Source organism: Solanum tuberosum, unplaced genomic scaffold (genome assembly GCF_000226075.1).
Source record: "Solanum tuberosum cultivar DM 1-3 516 R44 unplaced genomic scaffold, SolTub_3.0 scf00035, whole genome shotgun sequence".
Lineage (NCBI taxonomy): Eukaryota > Viridiplantae > Streptophyta > Magnoliopsida > Solanales > Solanaceae > Solanum > Solanum tuberosum.
This window is the reverse complement of record NW_006238963.1, coordinates 1,308,091-1,321,634: the sequence shown is the minus strand read 5'-3', so window position 1 is coordinate 1,321,634 and position 13,544 is coordinate 1,308,091. Positions and strand designations below refer to the sequence as shown.

Below are 13,544 nucleotides of genomic sequence, written 5' to 3'. Positions count from 1 at the left end.
ATTGGCCATTGCCGGCGTATTTCCGTAACCTGCCGATGCAGGCGGTGGATATCCCATCGGTTGCGGTGGAGGAGCAGGTCCACTCCCACCACAAGCGTAGGTCGGAGGCGGTGGGTATAGCCCACTTGGACCTTGCTGCGGCGGCGGCGGTGGGTACACAGAAGTGGATCCCACCATCGGAGTTGGATTTAACGCCGGATTAGCAGTAACGGGGTTTTCAATTTTAGAATCAACGACAGTATTACCGGTGATCCTATCACTAAATTGATAGGAAAAAGTGAGTTGACCTTTGGGTTTACCGGAAGGTTTTCTGATTTGATAACTTACAAATTGTTTACTTCCATTACTGCTATTGGAAGATTCGAGAAGCTCTTTGATGGGTACATCAACTTGTCCAATATCTTTATCTCCAAGCGCCTTTTGACATCGGAGCTTGAAAACAAGATGCAAACGGTTTTGAACAGCAGCGTTATCATCAATGGTGAACTTGATCGGAAAATTCCAGGTTGGGTTATTGTCACCGTCATGATCAACGTGGGTTTTGGTTTTCTGATTAGATCTGTCGTCATCGGCGCCGGAGATTGAAATGACGACGTATACATCCATTTTTGTGATGAGATTGACCTTGTTTAGATCTTTACCGGAAACAACATTTATGTCTAATGTGCGATACTCCATGGTGTTTTCAGTAGTGAAAATTTGAGAAATTGAGATAGAAAATGGAGTTATGAATTGGGGAGATAAATAGAGAGGCGAGGTCAACGTGTTTGCGATACTTGGCTGGCGACTTGTTCAAGGAAGATGATGATATAAGTAACCATGGTTGTAACGTTTATCCATATATTAACTATGTATGGTTAAAGACTACTCTGAACTCTCACCCCCACTTTTGGAGGTAAAACTTACCTGCACCGGCTGTATAAAATAAATTAGTGCAATTTTTATTATTACGTGATTAAATGAAGTAAAACACATGTTAATTAACTATGGTTAAATAAAATAAATTATAAATTTAAACACATACTAACATATAATGTATTGAATTGGTGTGTACATCTGGTGAGAGTAAGTTTTCTTTTTTTCTCTTTGTTTTGCCTTAATTAGGCCAAGAGGTATTAATTTATTTTTTAAAGATTTTAAATTAAATGACTCTCAAAAAATTAAAAATTTGCCACATAAATATAAATTGTGATAAGGAGACTACTTAATTAAATGTAAACTAAAATAAATGGAATAATATTTAATGCATCGTATTTGCACGCACAAGTACATAACTTATTTTTGTTGCAAACAAAACGAATGGAATATTAATTTGTACGCACAAGTGAACAAATGTACTTTGTTGAGATAAAAAGATAGTATTTGTTAACAATAACATAATACTCAAAGTCACTTTTAAAAAAATAAACAGAAACTAGAAGTAAGGAAAAGTACTAGAAAGTTTTAGTCAATAACAACCAAGGAACCTAATAAAAAATATTGGAGAGACTTTTGTGGCAGAATCAAAATATATATTTGCTTAAAAGATTTTAAAATATATAAAAATAAGAGAATTCAACATCGATTTATTAGTTAAATAATAATAGTATAATTTTTTAACTATAAGGATTTCAATAAATCAATTTTTGATAACTTTGCTCTGCCTTTTGGGAATTAGAAGAGCAGTGTATATGGACAATTTTCATTTTGGCATATGACATTAGGAATGTTCTATGAACCCAACACCAACAGTTCATGTTTCATGTTTGAATACTTCTTCTTGGTTACCTTTAGTACAGAGTCCGTGTCTTTGGATGATTAGTGACTAAGAAAAGTCTACGTGATATTATAGTCTAGGATGTTAAATGAGCGGGTTGAGTTGAAATTGATAATATTAAAATTGGTTGAAATAGAAATTGAGTTGGGTCTTGACCCACCCAAGTTTTCTTTGGGCTCAAATGAGATGAGCTCAAAGTTGGATTGGGTCATGACCCGCCAAATTTGACTCGTCTAATCTCAATAATTTTAACATATTGTTGTTTAACTTTCATAACCACAATTTGAATTTCAACTCAAAAATAAAATTACAAATGGATAAATAAATCCTAAAAGATATAAAATAGATAGTAATTCATACCTTCAATATTGGAACATACATTACATTAATGCAAATAAAGAGTCATACTTAAAATTGGAATTAAATTGGGCTCAATTGATGATTCTCTTTAAATGGCTTAAAGCTTGAATGAGTTGAGATTGAACTCAATTCCTCTTCAAATATCTTGAGTCCAACCCTTAAAATTTTGGGCGATTGGACGGGTTATCTATGTTTGGGCTCAATTTTTACACCCCTAGTATGAACTTTTAAAAAGGGAAAAAAGGGAAATTTGTGAACCAAAGCTCTCATTATACGCAGGTTCGAGGAAGGATCCGGACCACAAGAACATGTTATGTTGTAAGCGATTTTCAAGATTTGAACCTGTAATCTCATGGTTATATGACAACAACTTTACCAGTTACTCCAAAGTTCTCCTTCCTGCATGGCCCTGTAAACAAGAAAAAAAATAAAAAATAAAAAAAGGTAGCAAGAGTATCTGGTCTATTCTAGAAGTTGATTAGGTTATCTACCATAAGCATCAAAATTACACTATATAACCTAATGTAGGAGAATTTCCATTTTCTTTTTCTTACAAATACAAATGTTATGGAACCAAATGGAAAAACACAAAGAATTTACTTTAAGTTGGTCCACGAGGGCTTGGTCAATGTATATATAGAACTATATATATTCATTTAGGGTGGATATGGCATGGTATGCCGTGGTATTAAAAAAAATATATATTTTATTTTGAAAAATATTATATCATTTGTCATACAAAACTAATTCTATATGATTTAGTATTTTAAAGTGCAATTTCAATATTCTATAATATAATACATTATTAGTAAATGATAATTTTTCAATTTAGACTTACATATAGTATCTATATAAATAGATAATTATGATTTTGATATTTTAAAAAATGATTAATTAATTACCTAACTATACAACCTTTTTTTACCCTATTTTCTATTATTTCCTACCATTTCAAAAAAATTACAAAAATCTCTCTTTTTCATAATTTCTCTCACTTTTTCAGATACATCACTATAAATTATTACCCCAAGTTTTTTTTTTCTTTTTTCATGCCTAAAATCACATATCATCAATTATCTCTATCACTCTATTTTTGAATTTCAAATCTTTTCTCTTTCTGATTTATCAATTACAAATTATTGAAGAGGTAGTTATTCTTCATCTATTTTTTTCTTTCTACTTCATCAAGTAGTTGATTTTTTAATTTTTTTTTTTAGCTTTTTCATCTTCAAATTTAATCAAAGAAAGATGCATCTTCAACTTTAAAATTGATTGTGGAAAAAACGCCCAAAAAAGGAGGAAAAAGCCGTGTTGTTGGTGGCTCCGGTAAGGGCTTTGGGTCTAGATCCATGGTTGACGTCATTGTTGAAAGTGAAAAAAAGCTACGGGAGTTGATGTAGCGCAAAAGAGAAAGTGTAGAAGGATTTCTTCATCATTTTTTTTGCTTTCAGCAAATCAGATTGTTGACCTTTTTTCCGATTTTTTGTTGTTCATCTTTTTCTGATACATATGCGTTCGAATCTTTTAATGTATCTAGTTGATTTTGATTCTTAAATTAATGTATAATTCGTTCGTTTCACCTTTATGATACATTACCATTTTATCATGTACAATATATCGTTTTCAAATATTAATTTTGATACATAACCCTAATTTATTAAAACACAAATTTGTTTGTATCATGTTCATAGTTATGTATTTGGATACACAAATATTACAAATGTTGTTATCTTTTACTACCGACACATACACCCAGCCTTATTCAACTAGTAGAAGGCTATGTATCGATAAACACTATCAAATATTACTGTTGATACATAAACACTAATGTTTTATAACAAAACCAGTTTGTATCATATTAATAGTTATGTATATGACAAATATAACATAGTTATGTATCAGATGGTGTGATGTATCGCATGTTGTTAAGTATCTGCAACACTGTTTTATAAATAAATCAGTTTATATCATATTCATAGTTTTGTTTTTTGTATATGATACATAACTATATAAAAAATTTACTTTTTTTTTTAATCTTTTACGATTTGGGAGAGAATTTGAGAGAAAAAAAAATTGAAATTTAAATTGTTTGGAGCTATTATTTGGAGAGATTGACATCAATTTGATTTGCATGATTTGGGAAACTGACAGTTAATTTTATATTTAATTTATTTTTTAATCTCAACAAAGTAGTTGTATAATGTATCACAATTAATGTATCTGGATGAAAGTTATGTATCCGGATGACTGATATTTGAAGGGATTTTTGTAAAATAGAAAAGAGTAGGGATAAAATGTAATTTAGGTCTTACACTATTAGAGTTATGTAAGTAATACTTTAAAAAATGACTCAATTATATCATACTAATACTTTATAGATATAGAAATATTCAAAAGAAAGTACAAGCAATTCTCTTTAATCAATTACATAAAAAGGCATTTAAATCAAACAGAGTGATCAAAGTTTCAGCGTCTAAATAATTAGTTTTCTACTATTTTATTTATTTGTTAAATAATAATAATAATATGAATTCTATATCTAACTATATATGTCAATATGGTATTCAATATTTCAATATTTTTTTTGTAAGTATCAAATATTATATCGAATATAAAAGAAAAAGTAAAATGCATATCAAATGTCATAATATCAAAATTCAATATAGAAAATTTCAATTTCAATATCTATCGTACCATACTCACAGGGGCGTAGGCACATGCAAGTTAGGGTATCCACTTGGATACCCTTCGTCGGAAAAAAATACCGTATATACAAGTAAAATGATACACAGAGTGATTAAATAACATATTTTGAATATCCTTGACACAATAGGTTGTTGTAGCCCAATGATTTTAGACCTTTTGAAAGAGTTTCAAACACCTTGAATGAGTTAGTGGTTGCGAGTTAGAATCTCGAAACAATTTTTTACCTTTCTAAAAAGACCTTAGCAACAATTTTTTGTCACTGCATACTCACCTCTAATTTCAGCACTACTTATTCAAATTGTTACTCTCTTGGTCAAATAAAATACTGTTAGCCAAGTTTAAGTTTTTAAAACTCATTCTTTATATTAAGTTTTACATCGATAACAAAATTCTATTTGAAATAGTAACATCAATCGTTCTATTAATATACTAAGGACTCGTTTGGTGTAAGGGATAATACCAAATAGTCCCGGGATTAAATTATAGTACCGCTTATTTTGTTGTTTGGTTGGCAAGTTCGGGATAACTTATCCCGGAATTAATAATTAGTACCGGGATAAGTTATCCCTCTCCTTTGGGTGGTATAGTAATCCCGGGATAACTTATCCCGGGGTAAAATAGGTAAATGACAAAAATGTCTCTTTCAACCCTTTTGTTGTATCACTTTTTACCTTAATGAAGGGCATTTTTGTAAATAAATAAATTGTTCTTAAAATTTATTATTTTGAATATAACAAACCAAACACTCAATAAAAAATAATCCCAACACAACTTATCCCATCATAACTAATCCCAACATAACTTATCCCAACATAACTTATCCCATCATAACTCATTTTCAAACCAAACGACCCCTAATTGTAAAAAAGGAAAAGAGTTTGATTTGCTTTTTAACTTTACTTTTTAAATTTGTTATACTTCTTGTTATCCTTTTATATTCGGTAAGCAGAAAGAATTTTTTCCTAAAAACATATATACATATCTAACATAAAATGAAAAATATTTATAAAATAAAATAAAATAAAATTCAGAGTGAAATGATAAGATGAAATAAATTATTTATTTAAAAAAAAATGAAAGTAATATCTAAAAAGAATTAGAAAGAAGTGAGTGGTTGGGGGAGGTAAAGTTTTCTTACAAACTTTTATAAAAGATTTTAAAATAAAAATAAAAATTGGAGGGGTGGGGAGGAGTGATTGTCCTGGGATCCGGGGATAAGAGTAGGGTAAGAAAATGTCACGATTCAGACTGTCGTGATTGACACCCACACTAACCCTCCGGTGGGAGAACCATAACTACTAACTAACTAATAATTTAAAGCTACGGAAGCAGGTTTAAATAACTAAATAAGGAAGTTCCCATAAACTTCAACAAAAGATCTAACAACTAAACTAAGCAAATGCGGAAAAATAACCTAGAACCTGAAAGTCAATGTACCAAAACTCTAACAAGATTCATAAGTCTAAACAAGAAAATCATCTAAAGAACTAGTCTAAGTCCGAATAGGATGGACTAAACAAAAAGAGAACTCAAGGCAGCCCGGAGGAACTGGCTCACCCTTGAATTCGAATCGGCGATCACTGATCTTCTAAGCGAGGTCTATCAATAGCCGCCGAAAAATGCCTTGTACTCAACAAAAATAAGAGCAAATGCAGTATCAGTACATAATCACCGTGTACTGGTAGGATCACGTGGCTATCCCACTAAGTGTAACATAAACAAGTTAATACAACATTAAGATCATGCAAAATACCGAACATATACAATATTGAATATCATATGCTCAGCAATATACATTTATAACAAGTCATTGGTCCTCTCATGGAACTTAAACCCAAACTGTTAGTGCACCGGTTCGTGGTACCCGATCCAATAGTTAAGCCGGAACATGGCAATCGATCCCAATTAGTATGCCGGAACGTGGCAACCGATCCATTCAACACACCACAATCACAATCACAAGTATATTTTCAATAATCATACAATCAAGAAGTGATTCTTTGCATATAGTTATTCGTTCATACTCATTTACAATTAGTGTGATCAACAATGCAACATTCGCGTACATACATGCGTCATAATGAAGCAAGAACCAGCTTACATCACACAATCATGAAATCACAACCATCACCTACCTCGAATCCAACCTTGAATCCCCTAAGGCACTTGAATCTTCCCTTTCCGGATTCTTCCCACTTGTTCGTGGTCTGAAAACATACAATTAACGCAAGGATCAATAAACGAGGCCTAATTACCCGGATGATAGTCAACATTTTCAACCCTAGGCCAACCCAAGATCCCATTACCCAAATTAGGGCTTTTTCCACCATCCAAACAGTTCCAAAAACCCGTCCCCAACAATAATCACCCAAGAAACCAAGTTCTATGGATCGAAAAACGGATTCGGGGAGTGAAAACCTTACCATTAGCCTCAAGAATGGTGGAAAACAGTCAAGAAAAGCCATGGGTTCATTCCTTAGCTCTCAACTTTGAAAATTACAAAATAATATGATTTTGGGGTTTATTTTTTACTTTAAGTCGCGTTTGTCCCGCTACGGCGGGACCCATTCCGCTACAACGGATGCACAGAGACAAAATGTTGGAATTTCAGTTCCAAGCCCCCATTTCACCACACACCTTCAACCTTTGACATTCAACAACTACCGATTCACGCTAAGATCATTTTCGGGAGTTCTACTCGCCCGAATTTGATTCCGTAAAGTCGTATGGGTTCTTTAACGTCTTAGCTATCCACTCATGTAATCCAATTCATAATTAGATCTCTTATTCGTTACGAGATTTCCCTAGGCCTTACTGACTCCGATATCGTCCAAATCTGGACTAGGTTAAGAAATTTCAAGTTACTATCAAAAAGTTTTCTGACCCTAATTCTTTCCCCATTGGCTTTTCCCTAACGACGTAATCAGGTCGTTACAGAAAAATATTATTATTTTTTCTTAAAAAAAATAACACTTTTTAGAGATAGTGATAGTTTAATCTATAATTTATTTAATCTTTGTCAAGGAAATGTTATGTCTATTTGGAATGCCAAGTGATAAGATTTTTTTAAAATAATAAAGTGAGAATATTACACACCCCACTAAGGTGTGTTTTTAAAACTAATGAGTGATTGCTAGATATGAAACTTGCTCTCTCAATTGTTTAAAAGAGTGTAACGACTCGTTTGGATTCTCTCGGTCATGATATGATGTCCTTAGTTTTCGGACGCAAACTATTTTATCATCTACTATGATGTCTTTGATATTTCCAGACTTAATATTTGAGGATTAGATGTCCTTGATGTGATGACTTTCAGATATTGGGAAGCGCTAAGTAATAGATTCTAGTGGATTTTTATTTCTTACTTTAATAAGACTTGAGTTTCCGCATATTGACGTATTTCATAAGTTGAATAGCTATTCTAAGTGAGGTTTGTATTCGTTGGTTAGCCCACCTAAAAGGTTAAGTGTGGGTGACCCGTTTTGTATTGTAACAAAGAGCTTGTTTGGAAAAATTGTTTATTTTAAGAAACATTTTTTTTTAAATAGCTTTTCAGAAAAGTTTTAAAAAAAAAAAAGTAATTTGTGTTTGACTTTATAATTCATTTGGAAAGTGCTTTTGATAATCAAATTATGTTTGACTAATCTTTTTCAGAAAATACTTTTGAGAGTCAAATTACGAAAAAGGACAAGTATCAATACACTTTTAATATTAAGAATATTTTATAGAGATAAATTATTTTAAATATGAATTATAAATTTTAATTAAATTCTTATTGTTATTAAATTAAAATGTATATGAATTCAAATTTTCAATCAATGTTATACATATATGAATAAAAATTAATTAAATATCGATATTTTATTAACAAGATATTTTAAATATAATTAAAAATATCAAGCAAAATAAATTTAAAAATCACCATAAATTAAATCACTACATACAAAAAAAAAAATCACAACAAAAATAAATAAATATTAGGGATATAATGATAAATATGTATATATGGTACGGATATAGTGATCATGAAATAAATAATCTATTTCTGCTTCTATTTAAAAACAATTTTCCTGATTAACCAAACACCTTATTTTAAAAAAAATATTTTTTCTCAAAAAAAATATTTTTAGCTTCGGAACAACAATATCAAACGAGCTCGAAGTATGAAACTAAAAAATAGATATTCAATAAAAAAAAAAGTCAATAAACCGTTTAGATATCTTAGAGCACTTGCAGTAGATCAGTGTGTATATGACTTGAGGAATCTTCTGTGATTCCAAGAGTGTGAATGTATGGACAACTTGGCATATGACATTTGGCATCTTCTATGATCCTAACACTTCATCTTTCATCTTTGAATACTTCTTCAGAGAGGTGGGTTCGGACGAATTCAGTAGTTTTTTTATAAATTATGTATATGTATTAGAAAGTTAAAATAAAGATATATGTATATTAACTTGTGACCTCCCTAAAAAGAAATTGATTGATGGCTCCATCGTAAGAAAAGGGTTGTGAAAATACTTTTTACACTAGTTGTGGGTTCGAACCCCACTATATCAACAAAAAATTCTCTTTTTTTTAAAGGAGGCATGTTTTGCAATATTTTTTTCTTCTATCCTAAAATTTAGAACCCTCAAATTCTTAATTTTGGTTGTGCCTTTGAATATATTATTTTCAATTTTCGTGGTATAATTGGAATTTTGTGAGTTAACTAAGTATTTCTTTGATTGAAATATTTTTTTCAATGTTTTTTCTGAATATCTTTAGTTATTACTCCTAATTATCATGATTTATATTACTTTTTAAATAGTTTTCAAATATATAAATTTATTTGAAAGTTCTTTTGCTTCTATATCTGAATTTTCAGTCAAAATTTAATAGTTTGAATTTTGAAACTCCGGTGTTGGACGGAGAAAATATAAGTTGATAAGGATATCTACCATCGGTCAACACGAAAACTACAGTCACCTAATGCAGCAGAATAATCCATTTTCTTAGAAAGGACCTATTTTTTCCGTCTCAATTTATGTGACATTTTTTTAAATTTTAATATTCATATAAATTTACCTTTGACTATAAATTTTTCATATATCTTTTAAATATTTTGAATTGATAATTATTGTTACTTATAGTACTTTTTACATAATTTATAAATATATAAACTTCGTTTCAATTATTTTTAAAGATTTCATACGCAAATTTTTAATCAAATTTAAATTATTTGATTTAAAAAAAATAAAAATGTCACATAAATAATAATGGGACCAAAGAAGTGGACAAGGAGCACAAAGCATTGACTAACAGTTGATCCACAAGGGCTTGGTCAAATATATAGAACTTTTCCAGTTGCTATTTATTCAGGTTGTTTACACCTTCTTTGTTCATCTTTTACTTTATCCATTATATTATTTTTGCCATAATACATATATTGAATCCTAAAATTGGCTTCAAATTTTAATTTTTACCTCCAACTTTCATAGTGCACAAACAGACACTTTAACTATCCAACCTTTTAATAAATAAACACGCGAATCCTACTTGGCAAAACGCGTGATGTGCACATATTCTGCGCAAGTTAGGAGTAATTTTCGAGTCCCACAACAGTAAAAAAATGCTGAAATGACAACTCTACCCCCGGATTCCGGCCAATCTCCGGCAACCCAAAACCTCCGTTCATTTTCTCTTTTTTAGGCAAAACGCCACCAAATACCCAGCCGTTCTCCTTCTTCCTCACACCGGGGCACAACCCATGAAGCGAACAAGCTTCAAGCTCGCTAAACCCACCAAATACCCAACCCCAAACCCATCGATCCGCCATCTCTGGCAAGAATCCAAATGACCCCCCAAACCCCATGAAAACAGACCCAACAACCACAAACACCTAAACCAAGAAGCTAGCCATCAACAAACCTCTAAGCTCCGTCAAACAATGAGTTCCAAGCTCTAAAAACCATTAAGAGGAATTAATTTTGATTCTTGTATGTAAATTAAAATTAATTTTGATTTTTTAGTTCTAAAATGACGTGTAAAATATTTAATTAGTTGGCAGCCATTAAGTGGCTCACTAATACACGTTGGAGCGTTTGCATTTCACGCTCTTTGGCAGCAAAAATCGTGTGTTTATTTATTTAAAAGTTGGATAGTTAAAGTGTCTGTTTGTGCACTTTGAAAGTTGGAGGTCAAAGTTAAAATTTGAAGCCAAGTTTAGGGTCCAATATATGTATTATGCCTCTTTGATGTCTAACTATATATGTTCATTTATAAAATTAATGAATAATTTATCATTATTGACTTGACACATGGATTAAATGATAGGAGTGATTTTACCAAATTACCTTTATTAAATGTAAGTCATCTAAACATTGAAAAATGAATACTCACTCCATTTCAAATTAATTGAATTGTTGAGACATTTTTTATTTTTTAAATTAACTTAATTGTTCAATTTTCAAAACTACTTTTAGAATGTTCTTCCAATTTTACCCTTCATTAGTTAGTATTGGAATTAGTTATTAATTAATGTTTAGTTGTTTTAATCATAAATTTGATAATAATTAATAAGGGTAAAAATGGAAAGTTACGTCTAATTTATGTCTTAATCTTCTTTTCTTAAAGAGTGTGAAATACCTCAACAATTCAATTAATCTGAAATTGAGGGAGTAATATTTAATAGCAAGGGTAAAATAGACTCAGCATGATAAATTATTCATTAATTTTATAAGTTGAACAATATTATTGGATATTCCAAAATAATATAGTAGACAAGTAAAAATAGACGAAGGAATACAAAAAGATGCACTTTAGCAAAACAAAAGTATAAACAACGTATTGTATATGAGGTCCATTATGTGCAATGAGATGGGATACCTCCAAAATATATTCTACAAATGTGCACTTATGGAAAATGATCATTCTTCAAAGAGGCAAAAAGGTGATTTCTAAGTTTCCTTTTTAGAAGTGCGAATAGCCAGATACTCCATTTATCAATTGTGAAAAAGACTTTAACAGGACTTGGTAAATTAATAAAATAATTGAAACTTAGAAAGCTAATTAGTGGACAACTTGATTTACTTCTCTAATTCTTATCCTTCTTCAATTCTTCATGGGATCATATTTGTCACAGGGTATATTGTCAAATCAAAACAGATCACTCAATTTGAAATCGAGGAAATAACTTACAACTACTCCTCTTAATTGTAATTCAATGCAAATTGATGAAACCATGTCCCAATACTATTCAAAAGCAATCATTTGCCCAAGCTTTTAATCTCAAACACTAGGGACTAGAGTTATTAATGACCAATTCTCTAGCCACATGTTCAACTTGCAAGATGAGGTAGTGATATACATGCTTTTGTCCCACTTTCAGCAGATTACCAAACTCGTAGTTAATTTTAAAAACACAATCTAAGTTAACTGAATAGACACTAACAAAATATTAGCTTTACTTGAATTTAATATTTCAAATATAAATTTCAAAAAAGAACTTTAAGAGTTTTAAGTGCTAAAACTGCTTGATAAATGGCCACTACAAAACAAAGAAAAAGTGGCGAGTTCTCTATATTTTTTTTTGAGTGTTTTTGATGGCTTGTATGAATCCACCGTGAGTCAAGAAACCAGGTCCTTGACTGTATTAATAGTAGGAAGAACAGTAAATGCTTAAAGTAAAAAATACAAATGTTTGCGTGGAAACCTCCTTACTCAAGAGAAGAAAAATCACGACATATCACATAGAATTTCTCAAAAACTCCACCAACTTCAAGCAACTTGTGAGTACAGACTCCGATAATCACAAATGATTAAACTCTTAATCCTACACACCTTGTAACATCTCTATTACAAGACACCAAGCAATACCTTCAACAACACTAAAAAACTGCTAAAAAACGACGGAAGAAAAAGTGACGGACCGCGTCGCTCCAAAAACGCGACGGACTAAGAGATGCCGTCCGTCACTTTTTGTAAAATAATTTTAAAAATAATTATTTTTATTAAAAAAGTGACGGACGGCATCTCTTAGTCCGTCACTTTTTTTTTTGCAGATTTTTGCACTAAATATATATATAATTAATAATTATTTATTTAATATATATAGAGACGCCGTCTGTCGCTTTTTATTAAAAATAATTATTTATAAATTAAACGACAACCATGTTGTCCGTCGTTTTTAATTTACTTTATTTTATTAATTAGTTTTTTAAAAATGTGACGGACGACATCTCTTAGTCCGTCGCTTTTTGGTCACTGCCACTGTCCCACGCCGCCTTCGCCCTTCTCTCCTTGAGCATTAGTCCCGTCGGTGCCGCCACCCGTCATCCTCACTGCCTCTTTTCCTTAGCTTGTTAAGATTAGGATTTAATTTTAGTTTTTTTTCAACTCTAGTAATATTTGATTTGTTATAAATTAGTATATTGTTTTAGTTTGATGAATTATGTTAGTCAATTGCTAACTTGTATATTTGATTATTGTTAGTTAGGAGAGAATTGGGGATTTTTTATTTTTGGGTTTTCTTCTAAATTGTTTTTTTTAAAAAAATAATATGATTGTGAATTGAGTATTAGAAGTTAGAACGAACAAATAATTAGAAGTTAGAAGTTAGATTAGTTGCATTTTCCAACTTTGAAATTCTTGAATTTTGTATGTTTGACGGTTGAAGTTAGAAAAACATTGAATTGTATATGAAAGTTAGATTACTTTGAAGTTAGAAAAATATTGGATAGTA

The 13,544-nt window shown here is 30.8% G+C and overlaps 1 protein-coding gene across 2 annotated transcripts in view; it reads right to left on the bottom strand.

The window, feature by feature from the left end:
• Positions 1-892, bottom strand: part of LOC102606266 (protein SRC2-like) — a 1,337-nt gene extending 445 nt beyond the window's left edge. Inside the window, exon 1 of one of the 2 annotated variants that reach the window (XM_006342727.2) lies at positions 44-892. In XM_006342727.2, the coding sequence (XP_006342789.1) occupies positions 44-678 (635 nt within the window). In that variant the 5' untranslated portion in view covers positions 679-892. The remainder of the gene's footprint in view (positions 1-43) is intronic. The other variant, XM_006342728.2, reaches the window with a different exon arrangement.
• Positions 893-13,544: the final 12,652 nt, after the last annotated feature.